Below are 27,242 nucleotides of genomic sequence, written 5' to 3'. Positions count from 1 at the left end.
CCCGAAGCCCTAACCAGTAGGTCACGACTGCCATAGTGTCTTGTCATAAAAGTGGTATGGCTCCTTTAAGACACACTCCGTTTGTGTGAACTCTGGACCATCCTATCCAACTATCTAAATTGACCTAACGATATGCCTACGGTCTGGAGCTGAAAGTGTAACTCCGGAGTAAAAACAATCTAGGGTCTATTTACGGTAGTTAAGAACTTCAAACTTTTGATTGAGAGCAAAATTATGTTACCGTATTTTCCGGACAGTAAGTCGCTCCGGAGTATAAGTCACATCAGTCATGAAGAGGGAAAAAGTCACATGAGTCATGAAGAGGGAAAAAAACGTAAGTCGCACCGGACTATAACTCGCATTTATTTAGAAATGTATTTCACAAAAACCAAGACTAAGAACAGATAGACTATGTAACTGGACCCATAGAGGCCAAAAAGATTGAGAATTCTACCGGGAAAGTCGAATATGGATGAAGGAGTAAAATGAGGTGAGCTGGGCGATAAGGCGGCCAATTAACAAAAGATTCACTGAACAAAAATGATGATGTGGTACATGAAAATTTAGCTAAAAATGTGGAGAATGCAAGGCAATCAAGCATTTTGGGCATGTGGAGGCACGGAGTAGGGCTGGGCGATATGGACCAAAACTGATATCCCGATATTTTGGAGCTGATTGGCGATATACGATATATATCGATATTTTAAACATTAAGAGAGAAGTGTTTCATATTAACTCAACACGACAATTATGACAACACAACCAGTTTTAATTAGACTGATCAGACTGCTTGAACAGAGCTGTGCAAAAAAAGTGTAAACAACATATACTCGTAGCCTACCAATTGGCATACAGCTGCTCTGATAGAGCTGTGCAAATAACAAAAGACCAACAAGTTGACCCTGACTGACAACACAGTACTGCACAATGCAATATTGCAGTTTTCCTGTCACACAATGCAGTTTTGTAAGGGTCTGATAGAGCCTAGATGACAAGCAAATTTATGATAGCCTAGACATGTATGACTTGCTATCAATAACAATTAAATAGTCATAAACAATTCAGCTAAATGAAGCCTATGTCCAAAGCAGTGCATCCTTTGCCATTCGTTGAGCTCCACTGCTCTGCTTATGTTGCTACCATTGTATTTAAACCAAAACAAATAATGCATAACGAAAATGACATTACTGTAAAATGATCAAGCAATTGGCACAGAGGTATTTATTCTAACTCCAACATTTGGCTCCAAAACTAAGCCCATTTATTGCAATTTACCCATTTAGTGTTTATAAGTGCCAGTGCCAACAATTAAATAATGTTCAAAATGCTCTCTCTAAAATTGAAACCTCTTGTGAATGACTTAGCTGAGCGAACAAAGCTTTCCATACTATGTTGTGAAGTGCTGGGAGGGAGAAGAGGGAAAGCAATATAATGTATTAATATGCACAAACAAGTTTCATGCTGTAATCTAGACCTGACATCAAAGTAAATATCTGTTTTATGTAGATTTCTACACCTGCAGCATTTGGCATTAGGCTACTAACAAATAATTTTACCATTACTAAAAAATAGCCTACCATTAGGCTACTAACAAATAATTTTACCATTACCATAGCCTGGCGGGCCATCCTATATCATTGAAATGTATAGTCTGGAATCGAATCATTCACCTGCTTAATCCAAGGGGCGGGCAGAGAATTGTCTTTCAAACTGCCTAGGCATGCAATAGGCCAGCGCTACGACCATATCCGTATCCGGTCGGCAAAACGGCAAATACATCCTTCTTCGAAAGGAATGACTTAAGTGCATTGTGTTGCTCTACTTTCAAAGAACAAGTCCAACTCCTCCAAAGTTGACGCCAACGCCGATTCAAACAACCGCTCTTCGTTCGCCATAGCCACCTTCCTTGTTGTTCACAGTTGCACGACTGTCGTTATCCTGTTAAGCCCGCCTTAAGACTCTCTAACAAAATAGAGCGCTGTGATTGGATGAGGTCCACGGCGTCAGCCAATCGAAATTCCTATGGTTCGATACTAGACGTACAGGCTGAGCAAATTAATTTTCTGCCGCTAGGGTGCGTCTAGATTTCTAGGCTACCATTACCAGGCTAGGCCTACTAAAAAATATTTCTGGGGTGAGCCTATTTGCTATGGTTACCTATCAACCTGTGTGTGTGTGTGTGAGTGTGTGCACGCGTGCGGTGCGTGAGGGAAGATGAGGGTGCATGCATGTGTATAAGAAGGGGTTCTTTTTTAGGCATACTGTCTTGCAATTGAACGTGAATAAGTTAACTACTTAAAAACATCAAAGCTAAACATTATATCACGACATCGCTACAAATACAGTACAGACCTCTCAAGTCTCACGCATTGAGCGTGAGACACACGCATTTCAATGACTTCACACGCTCACACGCCACACATGGCATTTCTCACTCCGAAAAATGATTAACTTGCCCGCACAGAAATTTCTAAGGGCTATATTTTACAAACGTGTCACACAACGTTGCTGTCTGTGCGCTCATTCAGTTCAGAGAGCTGCTGTTCAGTTACTAACCTATCGGCCAATCAGAAAATAGGATTTCTTAACCAATCAGGAAATAGTTTTGTTTTGATGTGGGTCCGCAACGTGGAGACTGCTGGTCCGCGGAGTCGTGGAGTGAAATTAGGCCCGGCGGTCTGATAATTTGCTGCGCAGTTGATCAAGATACCGCGGACCGACAAAAAAAGAAAACAAACGTTTCTGCTATCGATGTCATTAAACATGGAGCCATACAATAAAGTGGTGGTATGAGCGTTCATTCAATGCAGGCTTCTGCGCGAGAGAAACTGAAACTAATCAATAACGTTGGTATCAAAGCAAAGCTCCGCTTCAACCTGTTATTTAATTGTTTAACGACACTTACTAGAACAACGTTGATTTTTGGAACTTCCATAGAAACAGAGCAGATACTGTATAATACACTGTATAGCATTGAGTATTGTATAGTCAAATTTGAATATAACGTGGCCAAAAGCTAGCCTTCTTTCTATCTGTTAAAGATCAACAGATCAGTGATTTGCGCCTATCTGCTCGCCAAAAAAGATGGTATTGTGTTTTTCTGAATCCCTACATTCAGGCATTCAAATTAAACTTCATTAAAAAACATGTATTTTTTTCTCCATTTCCTACCAATGTATGATAGCCTCGTGAGACCACCGAATTTGGAACAGTTCACCAAACGAACGTCCAATCAGCGTTGGCTTTGAGGCAGGTTGAGGTGTGACGCAACGAACATGACGGCATCCACAGAGATGAGCATAGCTATCGCGCAAATTTTATTCAAATTAGAAAGTATTCCTGGGTAAGCTGTGAAGCTATGAGTCTCAGCCATGCAGCTGGGAGGAATGAACGACACAGACATCCTCCACGGCTGATTCCAGTTCATAATGGAGGAATATACTATCTTCAGAAGTGTAGGGCCTACCGTGAAAACATGGAATTGTCATTGATTAGGTTCATAAATGGTAAGTTAAAACATCTTAACGTTTGTCACGTTACCTAACTTAATTGTATGTTAAACGGCATTAGAAGAATACTTTGTTCATCTAATTGGTTAATTTGGCCCGTTGATAACCAACAAAGGCGGTGATAGACAGATGGTTTATCCAATCAGCTAACCAGTATTTCCGCCCCTTCCCAAAAGTTCTTCAATGAAAAGTTCCCAGATGGATATGCGGAGCAAATCCATCTGGCTGTGTCAGGTTAAATGTATGATGCTTGCAAGAGGGAAACATCCCAAAACAATAGCACCCATATCATTCTTGCTGTTTTGAGAAGTATTTCTTTTCTTATGCAAGCATCATGCAACCATGCAAAAGCAATGAAACTAATTATATCTTACATTAGTAAAGAAGATGTGCATGTCACAAAACATTTAAGTGAAAGTGCATGTATAACAATATAGGCATAATAATGATTGTGATAATGATAACGACAATTTGATTTGGAGGGAGTGGGGTTGGGTACGTGTAGATGAGCCCTATGACCCCAAAGTCTGCCATGAATGGGCCTCAGGTCAAAGAAGTTTGAGAAAGGCTGGTCTACATAACCTGCATCAGATTGAGGTTTGCAGTGATGCGCCTGAAGGCACGGGTTGAGGACCCAGTCAGTTATGTCACAATATGCACATTTGTTTAAATTCATCATCAATCACCATGACCAAAATTGTATTTTGAATCTTGAAAAAAAAAATATTGACCTAAATACCGACCCATTTTTTTATTTTTTTTAACAAGAATATTTTTAAAGATGGCCTCATGACTGTGAAAATGGCTGACATTGAACCACAGTGCTTTAAATGGGAGCCCCCAGTATCAGTCATCAAGGAATCAAAATCTGCCACAAACACTTACAACTCACAACATCACTCATAAACACACACACACACACACGGACAGAACCACCACTGTTCAAGAGACCATTTTGGGGCTAAACGTGCTTTTTCTCATTTGGTTGTTTTCTGTTTGTTTATAGAGCAGAATGAGCCACTGCTGTTCAAAGGGCCCATTTGGGTGAAATTATTATTATAATTTATGTTATTATTATTTATTATTATTTACTATAGGGTTCTCATGAAGCTGGGTCTATGGGACATGGGGAGGGTGGGTCTCTGTTGATCGGGGGGAGGGGGCGTGGCGCCACGAGTAGTTCAAGCAGACGTAGGACTATCATGTACTCAGGTCTCATGATCAGGGGGGAGGGGGCGTGGCATTGGCACAGTCCCCCCCGAGAAACAAAGTCTCACTCCTTGCAAACTTCAAAACTTGAGAGCCCTGATCAGATCCCTGCGCGTATAGTGCGCGTCATAGAAATTTAACGAGGCTTCGAGGCAGGGTTTTTGCCTCGAGTCATTTTTGTAATCGAGTTATTCGAGTAACTCGATGAATCGTTTCAGCCCTACTGCGATTACTGCCTGCCTCCATGACATAAACTTGTGGATGACACAAAACTACCTGAAGCTAAATAGTAGTAAGACTGAGCTGCTAGTGGTTGGCTCCAAATCAGCTCTTGCTAAGATGGAACCTTTCACCCTTTGTGTAGATGGCACCACCATCCCTTGCTCCAACCAGGTCAAGAGCCTTGGTGTCGGTTTTTTACCAACAAAACTAGATCATTATATACTTTGCAGCGGTAATATAGATTTAAATATAGATTTAAAAGGCCTCTGAAAGTTGGGAAGGCCCATTCATGTGAATGGAACTTTCGGAAGCACTCTGAAGAGCCATGTAATAAACAGGAGAAATGTATAGTTGAAAAAGTAGGAAAAAAACCTTACTCTCTGGGGTATTTCATCTTTTTCAGTGTTTGCATACAGAAGATCTTTGAGGTACTGCTCCTCCTTGTTTCCATAACTTGTGTAGACAACAATGCAAGTGCCTCTCTTGTGATCAATGGAGGTAATTCTGGCTGGATACAAGTTTCCATCCTCAGTCCAGAGAGCACAGCAAGAGTCACCAACTTTCCACTACAAGAAAATAAAACTTTTACTTTTTAACACAGCATAACAGTCTCAATGCAAAGTCTGTTCATTTAAGAATTTTGTGATGTTGAGTTCAACACTAATATGACAACTATACTGTACCTCTTTGATAGAGGAAGCTGTGCTCCTTTTTCTGCTACTGTTCTTAACATTGTTTTTCCGTTTCTTCCCAGGTTGTTGTTTGGATTCCGGGTTCTCCTCTCCTTTTAATGCATGCTGATGATGGAAGCAGACAGGTACACATAATAATAAATAATAATAATAATAATAATAATAATACACAAAACAGAATGCATTAAAATCACACTTCACCTGTCAAATTTTCAAAATATTAAAAGATCAATCTACTCAAAATATATATGAGCTGTCCTGCATAGACAAGGTAGTATGACATGAACTTCTGGATCTCTATGTCACTGCATCTCCTCTGCAATCCCACAAACTGAATTGAGCATGTGCAATAAACCCATGCCTGTTGCTATCTCTCTGTATGTCACCAATATACCAATATAATGTTTGGAGAACCCTTCTTTGTATGTCCTCACCTTCCATGATCTAGGGAACACATTTCAAGCATGTTAAAAGCTTTCTCAATGATCTCGCTTGCTTGTTGCACATAAAAATGCAAAGAAAAGTACAAAGGTTATAGGAACATTTATAACTCTGTTACCATGTAACTCTGTTGCCATGTAACTCTATTGCCATGACATATGTTTTATAAGTCTTAGAAGTATGTCAAAACTTGTCACAGTCACAAAATCTTTGGTCATATTATAGGACACAAGTATAGAAACAAATATGAGTTTTTTATTGTTATATTTTGAGAAGCATATGTTTGATGATGTTGACTTTTATGGTAAGAAAGTGAAGTTATTTTTTTGGTAACTCTGTTACCGAGCACTTTCTGGCTTTATAATCATATAAAGATTTAATTACACCAGACCATTTTGTGTTACCATTTAAGTACATGTAAGTACATACAAACTGACATATTGTTCTTAAATTTTGGTTCAATAATTGCTGAGTGGCACCAAAACATCTAGTGGGAGTATAACTCTGTTACCGAGTGATTTTCCATCTGTAAATAAAATTGCTCTTAAACTACTCAGGAATGTTCCATTTGTTTAAATGTATTTTATAAATAAAAACACATATTTGAAAAATATTGATGTCATACACAGTAAGAACCTGCAGTTTTTAAAACAACAGAATAGATGTATGACTCTGATCGGGTTGCAACTTTTACAAAGTGTTTCTGGAGTACCAGAATTTTGTGAAGAGTAGTAGGGAAGGTATTTCCTCCCCAAACTATATTATAGTATAAAGATGGGGATGAATCAAACTGTAATAATGAGTAAGGAGGCAATTTGTGGTGACAAGATTACTTAGCCTCCTTATTATACCAATTGATTTATTCACTTTTCACTAACCCAATAATTTTTTTCTCTCCAACTCCCAAAAAACATTTTTTGGGTAGACTTTTTTGCCACTAAAAATGATAAAAATTAGATTGTTTTAATATTAGATAGATAATTATTGATAATTTGATTAATCTAATCCATGTACCATAGGCAGCTGGACCATCATTAGGTTCTTTATTCAGTGATTTAAAAATTGACAGAGAATTAGGGTTTTGTCATCTGCAAACATAATTGGAGAAAGAACATTAGAAACATTTGACAAATCATTAATATAGATAAGATAATAAGGAGCACTATAAAACGGGTGCCATCAGCGTCCACAACATTTGATGAGGTGCATAAGGCACAAACTAGAAAAAAAGTGTTTCTAAAGCCTAAAGCTGTTATTCAAGGGTTATTGTTGACATGATGTACAAGAAAAAGAGTATGAGACTATTTTTTAACCATTTTTACAAGTGCATGGCCATTTCCATGTGTCCGAATTGACTGACATGACATTTCCGGTTCCGGCGCCGTCAAGTGTGGCAGCCTACTCAGCAGCTTCTTGAATTTCCCCTGGGGATCAATAAAGTATCTATCTATCTATCTATTTACATCTAAAATATCACCACGTAAATGGTACAGTATATTCTTATCAAATTTTTGTTATTTTCAGAATTGAATATATTTCCTGATGGCATTAGACATATTCAGAATAAAACCATGTTTTTTGGTAAATATGTTATGATTTGTTGGGTCCCTTGGTTTGACTTACCACCCAGTCACTTTAACTTGTTTTGTCCGTAAATAGCATACTGTTACATGAAATGAAATCACAAAGATCATTTTGACTTAATTTAAGACGAATTTTACCTATTTTAAGGAGTCTTATCAAGACAAATAGGCTCATTGCACTGGCAGCCAAATTTGCTTGATTTTAGAACAAATTTGCTTGTTTAAATGATGATGTCATAAGAGTTTGACTTATTTTAAGATGTCTCAAGTCAAATCACTTTACGAGTAAGTGCTAGGTAAGTCATTTATACTGAAAACAATACCAATTAGATTTATTGATCTTAATGTAAGATTAAGAACAGTTTTTGTAGTGTTAATAGGTACAATGTACCGGGGAATAATGAAACACTTTGTTACTCAATTACTCACCTTAAAAGACGCCACCGCTTTGTCATAAGCCTTTATAAGTGCTGTGTCATCCCAAACGTCCGAGTCATCGCTCTGGATTAAAGTCAACATATCTTTCATTAACAGCAAATAAGTCCAAAAATTAATGTCACTGTATTATCCACAAAAAAGGCCCAAATTATTACACAGTAGGTAGCACCAAAGTCATCATTTCAGAGGGGGTGCCCTACATTTCTGGTTCACCAACATAATTTTTAAAGGGAAAATCCAAGATGGCCACAAAACGGATAATAAAACATTACATAGTCTGGGCATCATGGTTTATTGTTATTTTATTATTTTGCATTTAACATACAGTACTGTGTAACATGCTTAGGCATCTTACATGTTTTGCTTCAGTAATGCCATAAGGACCATAACATGGTATAATATTATTGTTTATTTCTCACTCCTCAATCCACAATAAGTAGATGCAGCATATTGGGTATGGAAATATTCACAGGAATCCATAGAAATTTAATCTTCATGTTATCCAATTATCCAATATTAATTGTGCAGATGTATGGTCTCTCTAAATAGTCTAAAAGATTAACAAGTTATGGAACAGTGTGCCTTTTTTCTTTTAATTTTGATGATTATAACTGACAACTAATGAAAATCCCAAATTGAGTATCTCAGAAAATTTGATTACTGAAGACCAATACAAAAAAAGGATTTTTAGAAATGTTGGCCAACTGAAAAGTATGAACATGAAAAGTATGAGCATGTACAGCACTCAATACTTAGGTGGGGCTCCTTTTGCTAGCCTGACGAGCCAGACCCACATTAAAATGTAGGGTCTGGGCACTCACCGTTCACAGTGCTCAGTCTGAGGGGCGGGATAATCAGTTGTCTTTCAAATTCCCTCTGCACGCAATAGGACAGCGACAGCGCTATGAGTCCCACGCGTTTCCCAGCGGAGCTAGTTGGCTAGTTCAAACGTGTGCCAACTTAATAAAAGCTTAACTCGTGTCACACTGTTCGCTAACAGCAACATCCATCTTATTTGTTTTCAAGTAGCAGGGAATTCAAGCCAAACCGTTGCAACTCTGCCATCAATCATTATGTTAATGATAACGACTCTATACATGATTTCATTGGCCTGATTAAGTTTCGATTTCTGGAGCTCACAAGCCAACGGAGAGTTGCTAGATTAGGGGCGCGTCTAGATTTCTAGGCTACCTTTTGCCTGAATTACTGCAGCAATGCGGCGTGGCATGGAGTTGATCAGTCTGTGGCACTGCTCAGGTGTTATGAGAGCCCAGGTTGCTCTGATAGTGATCTTCAGCTCTTGCTACATTGTTGGGTCTGGCGTATCGCATCTTCCTCTTCACAATACCCCATAGATTTTCTATGGGGTTAAGGTCAGGCGAGTTTGCTGGCCAATTAAGAACAGGGATACCATGGTCCTTAAACCAGGTACTGGTAGCTTTGGCACTGTGTGCAGTGCTGTTGGAAAATAAAATCTGCATCTCCATTGGAGTTAGGTCAACAAAGTTGGTCAGCAGCAGGAAACATGAAGTGCAACTTCCTGGTTAGGGATGGGCATAATTAATCGACGATCGATAGTTGATCATTAAGAATTTCGGTGATCACGTTAATTTGTTGTCGATTAAACTAATGCAGGTTGCGTTATAGTGCGCCTGAAGCAATTAAATGAATTTCACTGTGTGGCAGCAATTAAACATTATACCACCCGGGGACAATATTAGACGCTATACAGTGGGCATCGCTTTCAAGTGGCCACTTCAGTCGCGCATTACGAGGCGTGAAGCTGCATGAAGCTTTAGTACCACTTTCAGCCACTGTGCGTCGCTCTGCCACTGTACATCGCTCTGTCAGTAGCCTGACTGCCGCCCCTTCTGAAAAAGCAGGAGGCTACCTTTAAACATAATTGTTACCGAGAGGAATCCCAGCCTACTAATTCAATAACAAAATAAATCATGCATAATTAAACATTACCTCGATTAAGGCTACTTGGGTATGGCTTAAGGCTTGACTACATGGTGGTAGCGAAAATCGAAATCTGCTTTTGATAGCCTACCGGTGCCGCTCCACAAAACGAAAAAATATCTTAATTTGCTGTCTACATTATTGTCAGTGTTGGGGGTAATGCAACTACACAAATCAAAACAGCGTCTTAATTTGCCCTACTTCTTGACTGCAATGTAGTCAATTGACTGTTTGACATGTCATTTTTATTTTTCTGTACAATAAACAAATACATCTGCTTTATGCCGCAGAATTACATTCATATTTGGCTGACTGCAGACGCGCCACTTCCCTCCCCATATTCCAAGATTAAGATAGTAGCCTATACAAAAAGCACTTCATACTATCATAAAAAATCGTTAAAACGAATAGCTATTTGCAATTTGACAAAAAACTGGTCCTCATTTTGCTAATGCGAGGACGATATGAGCCTGTTGCATTTAGTTAGATGTCCGAGTCACGCATAATGTTTGAAAGCCACTGGCTCGTAATCACAATAGTTCAACACACGACAGTTGGATAGCCTACTTCATCATGTCCCCATGCCTACATTTTTGTGAGTAGCATAGAGATTGTTAAAAACAATAAAGTATGGCTCTCCGTTTGGGACATCGAAAACTTATTTTTAATAGGGTAGACTACCGTCGGACTTGCAAAGGCCTCGGGATAACACGTTATCTCCACTATCATCAGTCATGCCTAGGGTTGCAAAGGGGCGAAAAATTTCCGGAAACTTACCGGGAACTTTGCATGGGAAGTTAAACTAGGGAATTTTGGAAATATTCCAAATTGGAAACTTTCATGGAATTAAAGGAAATTACGGGAATTAACTGGGAATTTTTGGTAATTCCTACTGTTTCATATACAGACATTAACATTTTGTTTCATAATAAGCAATATGATTTGTTTGTTCGTATTTTCGCTTAGCTTAGCATACAAAGCTAGCTACCATGCTAGCGGGAATCCCATTCTCTGCCTATGGTTTACTAGCGTGCTAAGCTAGCAACACTGAAACCACTAAACTGCCAAAGAGACACCACGCCACTCAACAAAATCCAATTGGTTGGAACATTGACTGACTATCATTTTGTTCAGATAGAATCCCAGAAAATGGTAAAGCAAATAAAAATATAATACCACCCCAACCAAACCTTATAGATTATGTAAGTTATATATAAATTGTCAAGCTTAATCAGACAGATTAATTGTCCCATTACAGCTTATGCAAAATGACGTACACCCATTTGAATGAGGACAAAAGTGACGACAAGCCCATAACTGGGCAACTCTGTTTGCAAACTTCCCCCAGTTTCACATCAGTTATTCCCACATGAGATGACATTTTCACTGGGAATTTATTTTCCCCATGCACATGAACGCACCATAGATTTCCTTTATGTAGCCTATGCTGATTGCTGTGGGCTTGGGATTGACGTATGTGCAGGGTAGAAATTTGACTGAAATTGCATTAAATGGTTGTTTTAACTAATATTATTCTGCAAGATGGGGTTGTCCACTACATTCAGATGGTGTCCACTACATTTAAGTTCCCTGTTATAGACTAACTTGCCATATTAAAAACTTCCAGTTTATGCCCATTAATTCCCGTTAATTTCCGTATATTCCCGTTAATTCCCATGGAAAGTTTCCAACTTTTAAAAATTCCCGGAATTTTGCAACCCTAGTCATGCCCCTTGATCAAAGTGGGGAATGAAATAAAAGTTTGAGAACCACTGGCTTAACAAGTTACCTGCAGTCCAGAACACACAGAATCTGTTGCAATATTCTGATGATATCGGCGATGATATCGGCAAATGTTTGTTTTCCAAAGTAAGAATTTCACTTCACCATGCACCTTCGACAATGAATAGCTCATTACACTTGTTACTGTTAAACGTAGGCCTAACTGGTATCATTACAAACATTATTTTGTGTCCTAAAACTGGCATATTTTATGACATTGTGTCATGTAAGTTCGTTGCAAAATATAGAAATGTGTGAGGTGGTCAGCAGGGGACAATTGAGACACACATTGGATTGTATTATTACTTGCACACATTCCACACTATCCACAGCTGTGGTATCAGGGGCAGGAGGATTACTGTTAGCGCAGGCTTTATATAAAATTCTTCAACAGAAGGCCTCAAATGCAGGCTTGCCCAAAATAAAGGCCTGTGGTTTGCGCAGCCTACAGTAAATAACAGATCCGCCACAATGTGCGGTATGATGCTTTTTTACGAGCAAGATGTTTTTGGTGCCCTACGCACACTGCATGTTCTTAAATAAAAATGATCATCAGTAATATTCAACCATTAATTTGTGTAAATGGGCAAGCGTGACCACCTTGATTGGCTGATTGGCTGATGATTGTAACGCGGGCATGATTCCAAACACCTCCCTTACGATGATGAGTGACAGGTGACAGGTCTCAGAATGGTCGGAAGATGGTTATGGTTATGGTTATGGATTTAGCAGACGCCTTTGTCCAAAGCGACACATAAATACAAAACAACATAATATTTAAAATTTAACAGGGAACAGATTAGAATGTAGGTCAAATATAGTAAGGAGAATAGTTATAGTACACAATAATATCAAATCAATCAATAGCCTAATAAAAAAGCAATGGAAAAAAAAAATGATGATGAATGCCGTAGGCTATTCACAAAGGCTTTTATCTTACCACTAGGAGTAGGCTACTCCTAAATCGCACTAAAAGATTTTAGCTTGGAGTTTTCTCTTAAAAGTTATTCACAAAGCCTTTCAGACAACTCCTAAACTAGGAGTGAGTCTTCGTTGCTATGGATGACGTCATTACTCATGCACAAGCTTGACTGAAGTGACCACCTTGATTGGCTGACGATTGTAACGCGGGAATGATTCCAAACACCTCCATTTCGATGATGAGTGACGGGTGACAGGTCGGAGAATGCGTGCGCTACACAAGTAGTGCGAAGGACGGAAGATGATTAATAACTGAATAAAAAGGCCTAGCCCAAATGAATAAACAGTAAGGCAAAACAAATAGAAATAGCCTAGTAGCCTAATGAAACATAGGCCTATGGATTGCTGCAGTACCTTTGCAACATTATTAAATTAATCTGTCACCATATGCCTAGGCTACGTTTGCAAAGAGGAGAACATTTTAATTTGATTCACAATGAAACGTTACTTTTAATTTACATGTTAACAATGAGTAGTTTTGGTTGTTGTTGGTGGCGTTATTGCATCCCTTTTAAGATTGCAAAATTGTTCCCTCGCGATTGGAAGCTCCTGTTGCCGCATAGGCTACGCATTTCAAAACATCGCAAGGTAAAATGCCACAAAAAACTGTTTATGAATAGGTCTTAGTGAGTTAGGAGTCCTCTCGAATTCTTTTAAGCTGTCCCAGACTTAGGTGCTACTTTTAGGTCTAAAATGCTTCGTGAATTGGTAAGTTATGGTAGGCCAACTTGGAGTGAACATACAAACAGGGGAAATTCTTTCTCTAGTAGCTGAGTAGCCTGATGGTAGGCAGGTGCGCACGTATAAGGCCGAACATGCAAGCGCCAATGAATCGTGCTCTCACGACAATCACGCTGTTAAACTTAAATAGGTTAACATCACTCTAAGTTCGCCTTCAAGCAAGGAAAACGATGAAACGTCAAACGAGTAGCCTATCTCGCGGTTGCATCTATTACAAACAAACATGCAATGTGAACGTCTGGGATTGGGGAGAGCACTAAATGCTCTACTGAATAAGCACGAAGTCAAACCTTTAAATGAAAATCTCTTTAATAAAAAAATAATTAAATAAACCGCTAAATAAGTAAACTTGTGACCATCAAAAATCGCCTGTAACTCTGTGATAACAGGACGTAACAGGAAGGCATTTGGCTGAGCAACGGAGGTTAATATGCACTATATTTTGTCCAAATGATGTCTGTCTATCATCGTTGCACTCAGAGAAAACCAGAATGTTTAATTCGTCCTGCGTTTCTTCCACGGCTGCAAATGGGATTCACTCGCAGTTAACCAAATATTTCTTTATTAGGGCAGGGCAGGCATATTTCTGGCTATTAACCTGTTGAGGAGTACGGTCACAAATATGTGATCAGATGCAGCTGGGCCCCTGGGAGTACGATCACAAATATGTGATTAGAACGTTTTCGAAAAAGGTTCTATAACATGACGCAACAATTACCCTCAGGGACTTTTCTGCCATTAAACAATTTTAAGAACACTGAAACTATAGAACATTCGCGTAGAATTTTAGAAGGAGCTAGGAAAGTAATTCACTCTCTGGGGAATGGCATTGTCTTAAAGAATTCACTCCTCAACAGGTTAAATTATTTCTAAACCAGTCTGCTAAAGTCTGTAGTGAAGTCTGTGTAGGGTTTTCCAGGCTCCATTTCTTTTTACGAGACACCCTGCTCACTTGAGACATCTACCGGTTGTTTGGGTTGTTGCAGCGTTGTTGCAGCGTCACTGGAAAAATACAAATTAAAGTCGCGCGATGGTCACAAGTTCACTTCATTAGCGTTTATTTTTTTGATTATTAAAGAGTTTTTCATTTAAAGGCTTGACTTTGTGCTTATTCAGAAGAGCATTTAGTGCTCTCCCCAATCCCAGACGTTCACATTGCATGTTTGTTTGTAATGGATGCAACCGCGAGATACGCTTGTCATAGGCGCCGATACCGTGGGTGCTCCGTCTCTCGGGCACCCACTGAAAACATCGAACACCTGTGCCAGCTTACAGTCCCGGCTAAATTTACATTAATTTAAAATCAAACATCGCAGTTTATGTTAAATTCAGCATCTCTCATAATGTGATTGGATATGTTGCTGTCAATTCCCTACTCCATATACTAACAACCAATGAGAGTGTCTCTCGTATGAAAATTCCTGACACTTCCCACCTGAAGAATTAACGCAAGGCTTTGTCGGGTCTTCAGCCCCGAATGTTTAAAATGTATATAGACCTGAATATCATTTTAAAAGTAGTCTGACAAAGCTTATTGTTTTGTGACACAGCTAAACACTGGTACCTCATAGAACGTCTATAACATAGCCTAGGTGGTCGCAACTCACAAAAGTAAAGCAGATAGAAAGAACTCACGCAAATCTAGCCTATAACACGCAGACAGCTTCATGCGCAGGGAAGAGAGCGCGCGCGCGCACACTGTGCTTTATGATTGTTGGCTTCTGATGGTATCTTGCTAATTCACTGAACTGCATTAGGTGACACAAATGGTATTGCCTTTATCTTATAACTCCTTGTCTGAGCAACTACCAGGCCTATGGTTTTTAAAAGTCAGATGTTCCCTGACAAAGACATTCGAAAATTAAGAATGTTTATTGACGAGAAAAATACACTAATTTTTGCAAACTCCCTTCATTCAACCCTTGAAGACATCGCGGTCTGGTGCGCTGTAGCGGCTCCTGGGTTGACAAATAGGCGGGGCAGAGTCTGATGATCAAGTTTAGAAAAAAAAATGTGGCATAGTTCCAGGTCACCGGCAGCTGGACGCACACTAAGTCGGTCCACGGAGATTTTGTTCATTTTTACGGCTCTTTCTTTCGATGGCTAGGCGATGAGCGAAATCTGGGGAATGGAATCCCATAATGTTACCATGCATTTGCGGTCAAAACACCGTTTTGTTCATGCATTATTAACCTATGGTTAGCCTACTTAATGTTATTTTATTAATAAGAAGTGAAGTTTAAAATTGTGAGATTCCAAATAAAAGCTACAAGGCAAGTACTGGTAATCAGCTCATTAGCTCAGATCAGTGGAGAACTACTTTAGGGGAAAAACTCAAGAAGGAAACAAATTAACCGAGAATTTGTTGCAAAATCAAAATTCCACTGGAGCTCCAAGCGTAGGCTTCACGCCACCTTACACCACTCAGCTCTCAGTCAAGTTCAAGTTGTTTATAGTCATGTAGGCCTACTCATAAAAGAAATTATAAGTAACGAAATTATTGTGTTCAAGAGCCAGCTCAACTTTAAAGAGTAAATTAAAAGTAGGCTATTCATTAAAAAGGTAAACATTCTGTGTGTATGGGGGGGGTATGGAATGAATGCTTGCGTGTCCACCGTGGTTTGTATAGAAATTAATATCAAGTGACACATACACGTAAAAGGGCAGTTTTTTTACGAGCTCCTTGGGGAATGATTTGGAAAATTTGAGGAAGCTTGAACTATCAAATAGGACGGCGGCAGACAAATGGCCAGTGAATGAAAATCTGTCGGTGGCGGTATGATTGTCACACACTTCATAGGCAATTTGCGCAAAGTTAGAAGCGGACCTGCGCTTATCCTGGACACCGGTATGTTTTGCACAAATGCACGGGATCACGTAGGCCTATCGTTCTCATGTTGGCCACAAACTTGTCTGTAACCCTGTGTGCCTCCACAGCATCCATTGCTCTTTTCTGCAGCTGTGCATAGAGCACTACCCGGGGCATATTAACAGGTCTAAAAGGAATAAAAACTTCGGATCTAGGAGCATTCGAGAAATTAAACCCTTTAGCCTCTCTAACTGAGATTGTATCAAAATCTCCAGATGTTTCAATTATTTCGAAACACTCCAAAATAAGCTTTTAAATCTTTTCAGAGATCTTGTGAAAAAAGCGGAGAAACCATAAAGATCCGAGAAGAAGACACGCACTGAGGATGCTGCTGACGCAGCCTTTCCCATCACCAGGTTCAATTGATGTGCATAGCAAGGGCCTACACGTCTTGCACTTTCTTACGCACTCCACCAGATGCTCCTCTCGACATAGCCCCATCAAATGTCTGTGCAATCAACCTTACTTTATCTGTGTCACTTACACTGTAGGCTAGCCCTCATTGAGTTGTGCTGCAATATTAGCTTTCCCCAGCATGTCTAATTTGCACAACTCAGGTGCTAGCCTCATGTTTTTTGCCTTCTCTGAAAAATGTTTTATGTCACACATACCAACACTAGCCTACTCCAAACATCCCCTTGTCCCCCAGAAGATCGGAAAAGCAGGCATGGAAAACAGAACATTTTATTGCGTTCAGGACAACCAGAGCTTCTTATCAGACATAGGCCTACTGTATGGCCTACCACGAACGTGAAAATGTCCGATTAAATGACCGACTCTTGTCCTTTGTTTGTTGGTATACGATGTTGTTGTCGGGCTGATCAGGTCCTAGGTCTTTGATAGCTAATTTAACTACAAACTCAAGTCTTTCGAATGAGTTCTTTAAGAGAAACTCCACACTATTGCACACACGCTGTTCACTCGCCATTTTCAACTGTCTGTCTGTCTGACCTCACAAACTTCGTGCGGACTAATACAGTAGGCATACTACAGTACAGTAGGCATATTACAGTAAATTCTGACGTCGTATAGGGTGGGCAGTGGCATGATCTGCCCACCCGACCTTCTACTAACCGCGCTCTAGCTGCAGTTCCATTATCGGTCGACAGATTTACATAGACAAACAGCAGGAGCTGTTCAATTTCTTCAGGGCAGTGACGTCACTGCCCTACCAGAAATGAAATGTAACGTTACAGTAGGCCTACAACAACTACGGATATGATCAACGAGATCTTTGCGATCTTTTCGAAATTTCTTTGAAAATCATACAAAAATGTAACATGATTGAGTACGTTGCCACTGATTACAATAATAAACAAACAACATTTTATTTAAAACAAATATTTTGTGGATCTACTTTTCTAGTGGATGAATCTTTAGTAGGGCTCTGCCCCTCCTGCCCAAGTGAACGAGCCGCGTCTGATGTAGATCGTTTCTCGTACCATATAATTTCTCAGAATGTAGGTCTACTATTAATTGATTCGCGTAACATATTAGTTGGCTCAAAGAGTAGGGAATCAGGATGGAGAGAGTCACGCGTGTGTTGCTTTTGCGGGATCGAATCCAGTTTAATGCTAGTTTTCAAAACATATATTTTTTTACATGTCTTTTGTCCGAGTGGCTGTAATGTAGCGGAGCGCTCATGGCGTATGAAAAGCGACTTCAAACTGCCCAAAACAACTTGTTTGTGAATGTCTGACAACTGCTGCAGCACATGCATGCATGCACGCGCAAGGAAACCAGTAGGTGGAGAAACCAGAAGGCACACAACACCACACAACGATTTTAAGGCTATTTCACATAGGCTACTCAATGGTGCTATTTCACACGCATTATAGCGACCCCCACTCACCGGGGTTAGGTGGAGGGTGTTAATAGACAATTGGCGTAGCCTACAGTGGACTAGGGCTGTCAAAATTGCTCAAAAATGACGCTCGAATATCCCCTCTAAAATAAACACATGTATTCGAATATATTGGAATATCTAGGCTATATTATTTCCGCACCATGTCATCTGTTTTTAACTTTTTGTATGGTTATTGCTTGACAGGGGGGATCCCAAGCAGCTTTCAGCCATGGCATTTCCTAATTCACCCGACACTGATATTCAAAATGTTGAAACTATTTCAGCATAGCCTAAATGAATTAAAGTTAATGCATTAAACATTGTTTGCTGGTAACCAGCCACAAATAGCCTACAGATTCTTGCGTGCGTACATTCTCTATTCTCTCCAAAATGTGCCCGTTCTATAGGCTGGCCAAGTGCTTAATTCTGCGGCATAAAGCAGATGTATTTGTTTATTGTACAGAAAAATAAAAATAACCTGTCAAGCAGTCAATTGACTACATTGCGGTCAATAAGTAGGGCGAATTATGAAACCAAAACGTGGGTCATAGTTGTCTAAGCCTCTGCTGTGAAGCCAAACCCATGAACAAAGACGCATTGATATCTGCAATAGAGTTTTTTTTGGCGAAACAAGCTCACAGCCGAACGAGTCATAGCACTGAAGGGAGATAGCCTGGCTAGCGCCACCACTTCTCAATGAGACGTGGTCTGGGAAACTTTAATTTTCTCGTATTTGAAAAAAATTCCCAGATCCGTTTATTGGGTGCCACGGATGTCTATCAAATGCGTCAAATCCAGTGTTTTGTCAAGTTGCAAAATGCTATTCGTTTTAACGAATTTTTTTTGATAGTATGAAGTACTCTTTGTATAGGGTACTATCTTAATTGCTTTATTCTCAATACTTGACCAATGGCTATTGCATCTGCATGTGCAAAGACATTTCGACCTTTGACCTTTGACCCTAATTTTACTGCCTTTCTGAAGAGCCAATCAGCACATTGCTTACTGCCAACCAATCAGCGTTTCCCACCGACCACCCAGATTTTGGTGCTAAACAGCAAAGATTCTAGAGCACTACGCGCAAGATTGATTACTGGCTGGAAAATATGTTGGATATGTTGAAGTACGTTCTATGACTCTATGGGCGCCATTTTAATAAGCTCAGGTGTCGTCACAGACGCTGGCTACCGTGGGAATCCTATGGCACTGATCCTAAAATGTTATCAATATTTGTTCTTTAAAGCTTTATGTTGAAATTACGAGAAACCCAATAGACCACACCATGTCTAGACCAGTTAAATATATTGTATAAAGACAATGTTGAATTATTTCCGAGGGTAAATTAGGCTAGGGCACTGACATCTGTCCATCATCCACCAAAACTAAGTTCAATAGGCCTATGTTTGGGATATAGCATTAATGTAATTTCGTTACTTTGTTGGGAAACGAAGTAGTCTAGAGGTAAATTTAAATTTCATTAATTCGTTACAGTTACTGAATAACTATAACGTCCATTCCTGCATTAGGCCTACTCAGCCTATTAACTTATTGTCTCCATGATTGCTTATTTAAAATATGGATTAGCCTTGACAGCCTAGGCTACATTATTTCATAGAGATGTGTAGGCTACAGCAGCGGTCCCCAACCACCGGGCCGCGGCCTGGTACCGGGCCACGGGACATTCCTAACCGGGCCGTAGCCTACGACATGAGTTTAAAAAAAAAATGCATGCAAACTAAATTAAATTTAATTCGCAATAAAGTCAAGTTTTTACATGGCATAGGCCTATATGCAGTTGTTTGATTGCACGCATGTTTGCATTTTGCAAGGTCTATTTTCTTACGTCTGTCTGTCCCGCCTTCAACACTTTTACATATTGCCTTCAGCGCTGCGCAGCCTCAGGTCGGCTCACTTCACCTTCTTAGTGAACGGTAGTGTCACACGAAGTTAGCTAAACTGCTAGAATGAGCAACAAAAAACAAGCATCTTTAGCAGGTCACTGGCCAGAGTGTTTGAGTTGCGAGAGCCACTGCAGAGATTTCTTACAGAAAAAAAGTCACCGTTAGTGATTTTAGTGATGAGGACTGGGTGTCAAAACTCGCTTACCTGTGTGACATATTCGGGTTGCTTAATGACCTTAACCTGTCACTCCAGGGGAGAATGACGACTGTCTTTAAACTGGCAGATAAAGTCACTGCATTTAAAGCCAAGCTTGATTTGTGGGGACGACGAGTGGACCGGGGTGTATTTGATATGTTCCAAACAGTAGTGGGGGTTTTGGGAGAGACTGAAACGTCCCACATACTCGACGCACCCGACCTGTAGCGCGACAATGTGACGTCACAGAAGCGCCGTAACCATTTATACTTGCGCGTGGTGGTCGCGACACTAGTTGCAATATTCTCCTGAACAGAGGTGTCGCTGTTGTGAAAATATTAACGCTAACTATGTTACACAGCAGAAGAAGCTGCAGTAAGAAACACTAGTAGCTAGCCTCTGTGATGGTACTTCAGACTTTGGTTGCTATTATTCACAACTACCATCATCATTATCATCTAGTTTCCAAGGTGTGTGCACAGATAGATAGATAGATAGATAGATAGATGGATATATATAGATAGATAGATACTTTAGTCAGTTAGTTAGCTGGCTAGCTAGTTAGCAGCTGGCTGAGTTTGTGTTATTTCCTGAAGTGGAAAGAGATTTTGTTCAGGCCTTAATAGAAATCCTTTGTTTGAAAATACTCTTAATTCCATGTGTTGCAACTCTCGCTGGTAACTTTGTTAACTTATCCAGCAAACTATAAAAAATTCACGACTGTAACAAAACAATGCAACTCTCGCTTGCCCTCGAACTAGTCCATCTTCCTGTTTCCACTTTGTCGCGCTCGTCTGAAAAAAAATGAGTGGTGCGCTACCTCGCGCTACCTGGGTTAAATCCTGGCACGCCAGCAAGATCTACGTCATTTTGACGTCACATTGTCATGCTTGTGTGGAATGCTGGTCCCTATCAGACCAGATCAAATGACTGTTTGATGCTCAAGGTTCCTCGTATCCACTCTGAGTTGGGAAAGTCGGCCTTTTGTTATAGTGCCCCTACTTCCTGGAATAATCTTCAGTGTAATATAAAAATGAACTCTATACTTTCCTATAATCAATTCAGATCTATAATCACAAACCTTCCTATGTCAATTTGTACCTGCTTTAAGTAAATGTCTTTATTATTATTATTATTTTATTATTAAGATTTTATGTATTTTTCCCCTCCCTCCTCTATAATGTAATGTATGTTATCTTATTATTTATTTATTTTACTTTGTTTTATTTTATTTATAGGTCTAGACCTATACCTATACTTTTTTTCTCTCTCTTTTTACATTTTGTTACTTCATTGTTTCTGTAATCTCGGCTTCATTGAAAATGAGGGCTTCCTTCAATGACCCTCCGAGAATAAATAAAGTTTGAATGAATGAATGAATGAATGAATGAATGAATGAATTAATGAATGAATTTTATAACTCAAGCAAATTGTTTTCAATTAACAATTGCACAAATTAAGTTCAACGGTTAGATTCATCTGGACGTGTTTTAAGTTGGCTGCAGCCTGTAAATAGGCTAATGATTTTTGAAAACGAACTTCTGTGGTCATATGCATTTTACATAGGCAAGCAGGACAATTTGGGAGTTTTTGACTGCATGGAAACAATACAATAGTGTCAAGCACGGTTGTGTTCAGCCTAGGCCTACCATTTGCATTTATTTAAGTTATGAACATCAGACGCTTGAGTGAAATCTCAACCTTATTAGTGATTGATAGCCTCTTATGCACTGTGTTTAAGCAGGCCGTGAACAAAGGGTTAACTTATAGCCTACAGGTAGAAAAAAGAAAAATGGTGATAATATAACGTTAGCTAAGTTAGTTTGCCTGCTAGCTAGCTTATCAGTAGGCTATACAGTCTCTCAATGGGAATTTATGTGATCTATTTACCAGTGCAATAGCTACTTCTGTCTAAATAATAGGCCTATTTACTTGCCTATTTTCAGTGTAAACCTGGAAAAAGATCAATCGGGTCTTTCACACTGTCAGTTCTTGCAGTTCATTACTGAGAAAGAAAAAAAAAACAGCTGGCAACGTTAAAAACACCTGTTCAGGTGGGCTCATAGAATTGGAACTGTATATGAAATTTTGCGCTGAGCTTATTAAAATGGCGCCCTGTCAGGCTCAGAGCGTACTTCATGCCTATGACGTAACTGATCTATCTTGCTCCGCTCTAGAATCTTTGCTAAACAGATTGGCTTCATATCAAAGAGTATACTCAAAGCCCGTCTATAATGTCTCATTAGAAATTCTCTGGTATACTCTTTGATTGGGGTTGCAAGATTATAACTTAATTAAGAGTGACGTGGTAGCTCAATTTATACTGTGATCGCAAAAAGGGTTGAAGCAGAGTCGTAATGTTAGCGTTAGCTATTCCCATCCGCTTTTTAGACTGTAACATTATAGGTTAGCTTCTAGCTAGCAGTAATGTTGACGAAATAGTTTAATTATTCATTCAATTTCCGAAAGGGTGATTCAGTGGTGTCATTCATGATTATAAAACAGTAATACTGTACACACATTTATGTTTATCTGCTATTATTATTTGATATGAGAATATGTTTATTTTATCACCCTTTGCAAGCCTATAATAATAGCCTAGTGGACGGCAAAAAGACGAATCAAATGAATGGGTTGTAATGGGACATCCACAGCTAGGAGATTATAGTGAGATTTAACCGTAGTAATGCCCTTCCAAGACTGTTGGTTTATTGTTAGCTCCTTAGTTACTGTTGCTATGCTATAGGGGGAGAACCGGGACTTTTCAATGAAATGTAATTTACAAAGACCGGAACTAGTGCCATTTCGTTCCATTGGTGAATCGTCTTATGATTCATCTTAGTTAACTATAGAATCTTTGGTGCACGGTTATCTCGTCAGTTTATGAAGCACAGCAGCGGTTGCTATACTGAACAGGACGGTAGACTACCAAGCAAGCAAGCGCTTAGGCAAAGTGTATGGCAAGATCTGAATGTAAATGGATAAACCTGTTCAAGCGTTTTCTTTATTTCCTATGTCTTTCAATTCTTTAACCCTTAGAACCCTAAGCTGTTTTTAGGGCATTTTCACTACCTTTATTCATAAGGATTTATTCTGGTCATTGTAAGTGCCACACACATATATTATATATTGTTTTTTTCAGGAGAGTCTAGGCTATTCAGATCTGCCATCATTTCATGTATTAATACTAGCATTGATTTTATTTAGATTTTTAAAGAATTAAAATATAAAAAGTGTATTATAAAAATTCTTATATTTCGACATGTATCTCACCACAGCAAGGTCACAGCTCTACATGCATTTCATGTGTGTGTAGGGCAGACTGCCCTGAATCGGGCAATATAATTGCCATGTTGGAGGGATACTCTGGGGCTGAGCAATTTACAGAAATATTTGCTGTGTGATTTACGGAAATAAATGGCATTTTTTATTTAGTGATGAAAAATGACCTTTCTGCGCTCCATATCTGTGACACGAACTGATCTGACCTGACTTGACCCGAGGTTGCGTGTTAGCCTGCGTGCCTGTGTGTATGAAGTCATAATAATTCTCAACTTTTTACTGCATTGCCATGAACAAAGTAAAGGCCAAAAAGGTGTTTATTTGTTGAACAAATTGGGATGCAATGTGAGCCTTGAATTGGATGCCATGCAGGAATTTGCTAGGATCTCAAAACCGGAATATGAACATGCTTTGCCATAGAGAAACACATGATAGCATTGGATTATAAACATGCTTTGCCACAAGAACAGACAAAAACGTGGGGTAAGTCCAGCTATATGAAGTTATTATTTTGCTGTCACTTCGTCTGTTTTATAACCCAGAAGGATGTACTTGGTATCAAATGATAGCTCTGAGTCTCCTCTTTCATCTGATATGCTTGCCATATCGATGCGATCACGGGTTCGCGAGTAATTCAAACTAGAGTAATGTGTGTGCAGGTGAACGCAGAGAAATATAGACTGTAAATATGATGCAATTTGATTTAATTTCATGATTTTTTTTTATTTTCATACTTGATCGTACAGACAAGTGTGTAGTCTCGTTGGAAAGCCCCACTTCTGCTCTGTCATGCAATAAAGGTTTCATCTCGCTGCGATGAACCATTCCGGAGCAATGTAACAGAGAAGAAAGGGTGTGTTTTTTGACGCACTTTGCGTCAATTGGGTAATAAGGGTTAACTTAAGACATGTAAGAATTAAGCCTACTTATTCGCTGGGCAACGTACAAACGGACGAGTTACATTAGCCCTAGCACTATGAGCTACGATAAATGTCAGCTAGGATAGCTAATATGGCAGCTACACTTATTATTTCATGTTCTGGTATGATATTCTTAACGTTTTGACTATGTTACAACTGATAAAAGCATGACCAATAAAGTAACCAAATCGCTTTGCAATATTTTAGTCCAGAAATACTTATGGGTGTTCATTTACAGTAATGTTACAACCTAGGCTATCTGCCCTTGCTGTTACCACCGGTTTTAATAACTAGATCTGTGGTTTAGCGGCAAAATCTGGGTGGTCGGTGGGGAAGGCTGATTGGTTGGCAGTAAGCAATGTGTTGATTGGCTCTTCAGAAAGGCAGTAAAATTAGGATCAAAAGTCCGTACGCATATCAGTTTCACAAGCTCATACTTTCAGTGTTGTGCAGGAAAGCTTAGCGTAGCGTCGCGTAGGAGATTCACACACATACAAAGTATTTGAGGAGGTACATATTTTTTTCCACACGTGTACAAAATATTTTTACAGATCTGCATTCCCCCCCCCCCCCACATATATACAAAACATTTCTACAAATACACATTTCTTTCACACAAGTACATAATATTTCTACAGGTACATCTTTTTTTCACACATGTACAAAATATTTCGATAGGTAAGAAATGTCTTTGCACATACAGAACTCCTTTTGCACAGCTGCAAAACTTTATTACACATGTGAACATCTTTACACAAGCTCTTAATATTAAAGACCCTATTTTGACTCCATAGTTAATGACGTTTAGTAGCACGTGAACGGGCACCTGCACATACTTCTGTGGCGCATTGCGTTACGGCTCCCACACACAGCTGCGTGCTTCGCGTTGCTGGAGACGCATCCCATTCACTTTACATGGGCTCACGTGATCCGTTGCCGAACTGAATTGTGGGTCCGTCGCGTCGAGTTTCTCCCGCCGCTCGCGTTGAGGAGTTCAGCTGTTGCTGCACCGACAGACGGCACCGGCCAATCAAGCCAATCTACGGACGGCACCAACCAATCACATTACGGTTTTACTTCAAGTCATTTGCATAGCTACCGTCGGGAACACCCACTGGCATGCATTGACGGAACGCAGCTGTGTGTGGGAGCCGTTAAGGCCGGCAGATGACAGCCGCCGTTGCACAGCAGTTACCAGTCCCCTGTCCAAGAGTTCAAATCTGGGTAAAGATTTTGACAACAATATTGACATCGTTGTTTACCTAAGTTTATCTTTTGTGCAGATCATATTATCAAAATCAGAATCAGCCTTCTTGGCTTGGTTTGCGTAAACTAAAAAGGACCCACCCCCCATGAAAATCAAAGGCTACATATTCTCAGCTGACTCGTCAAACAGTGCGCACCACCTTATTATTATCTGCAGGTGTGTGACTTACTTACGTGCACATGGCTGCAAATTGACTTTTAATTTATGTATTTTCTGCCTTGGGCATTTTAAAATATGGATGTATGGTGGTTAGAACTGTAAATATCAATTAGAAACCTAAATATATTTATAATTATTAATTTGCAAACAAATAACTGGCATCAGTGACGTCTTTGACATGAAGATCCCTGGAACTATGCTTCTACCACAGGTCGAGAGGTGTAGTTGTAACTACACAACTTTACGATAGTGGTTGCGAACGTTCGTTGCTACTATGGTTTTGGGAAACACTAACGTAGTGTAACGATGCATTGGACTATGTAAGTTCCAAATATGAATGTAATTCTGCGGCATAAAGCAGATGTACCTATTTGTTTATTGTACAGAAAAATAAAAATGACATGTCAAGCAGTCAATTGACTACATTGCAGTCAAGAAGTAGGGCAAATTAATTTACGAAACCAAAACGTGGGTCATAGTTGTCTAAGCCTCTATAGCGTAGTCTGTTAAAAACATCGCAGAAGCCTACCCAAGGCTACAGATTAATTCTAAACAGTTATTTCTCTACTGGCTCAATTATCACACCACTGTTTTGATTTGCGTAGTTGCGTTAACCCAACACTGACAATAATGTAGACAGCAAATTTCGATTTTCGTTACCACCGTGTAGTCAAGCCTTAAGCCATACCCAAGTAGCCTAAATCGAGGTAAATCGAGCTTTTTCAGAAGGGGCGGCAGGCAGAGCGATGTACAGTGGCAGAGCGACGCACAGTGGCTGAAAGTGGTACTAAAGCTTCACGCAGCTTAACGCCTCGTAATGCGCGACTGAAGTGGCCATTTGAAAGCGATGCCCACTGTATGACCAGCACCTGTATAAAACAGTATTCTAGCCTCTGTACTTCTGTGCCAGTATTTCCCACAGCTATTCTGATTGTTCCCTAAGAAACTACAAGGTCTCAGCTTTCTAAAGAGACCAAGCATTTGATGGTAGGCCAAACTAAGTGGGAACAGTGGCCTATGAAATAGGCACAGTGCAATTTCAAGGGGGAAAGGCCTAAAAATGCCCATCCCATATGAAGTTATGCTTCTACACAAAGGGGTTCATGTGCAGTAAGCATTTGATTGTCAGTATGCATTTTGGATAACCAAAAGTCCTATAGAGAGTTTCCATAGGCATTTTACAAAACGCATGAGCATACCTTGGAAAATAATGGTCTAAAGTACTCATATTTTCATTCTATA

At 39.6% G+C, this 27,242-nt stretch overlaps 1 protein-coding gene across 1 annotated transcript in view; it reads right to left on the bottom strand.

Annotated features, from left to right (window-relative positions):
• smn1 (survival of motor neuron 1, telomeric) overlaps nucleotides 1-27,242 on the bottom strand; it is a 61,241-nt gene that overhangs the window by 15,912 nt on the left and 18,087 nt on the right. The window contains exons 2-4 of the mRNA XM_076269492.1: nucleotides 8,086-8,157; nucleotides 5,624-5,737; nucleotides 5,318-5,506 (exon numbers count right to left, since the gene is read on the bottom strand). Coding sequence (XP_076125607.1) covers nucleotides 5,318-5,506; nucleotides 5,624-5,737; nucleotides 8,086-8,157 — 375 coding nt within the window. The remainder of the gene's footprint in view (nucleotides 1-5,317; nucleotides 5,507-5,623; nucleotides 5,738-8,085; nucleotides 8,158-27,242) is intronic.

Source organism: Alosa pseudoharengus, unplaced genomic scaffold (genome assembly GCF_046254945.1).
Source record: "Alosa pseudoharengus isolate Yale_2024_CS ecotype anadromous, Long Island Sound unplaced genomic scaffold, YU_APseudo_1.1 YU_APseudo_1.1_scf_6, whole genome shotgun sequence".
Classification (NCBI taxonomy): domain Eukaryota; kingdom Metazoa; phylum Chordata; class Actinopteri; order Clupeiformes; family Clupeidae; genus Alosa; species Alosa pseudoharengus.
Note: the sequence above shows the minus strand (reverse complement) of the source record. Positions and strands in the feature narration are given on the sequence as shown.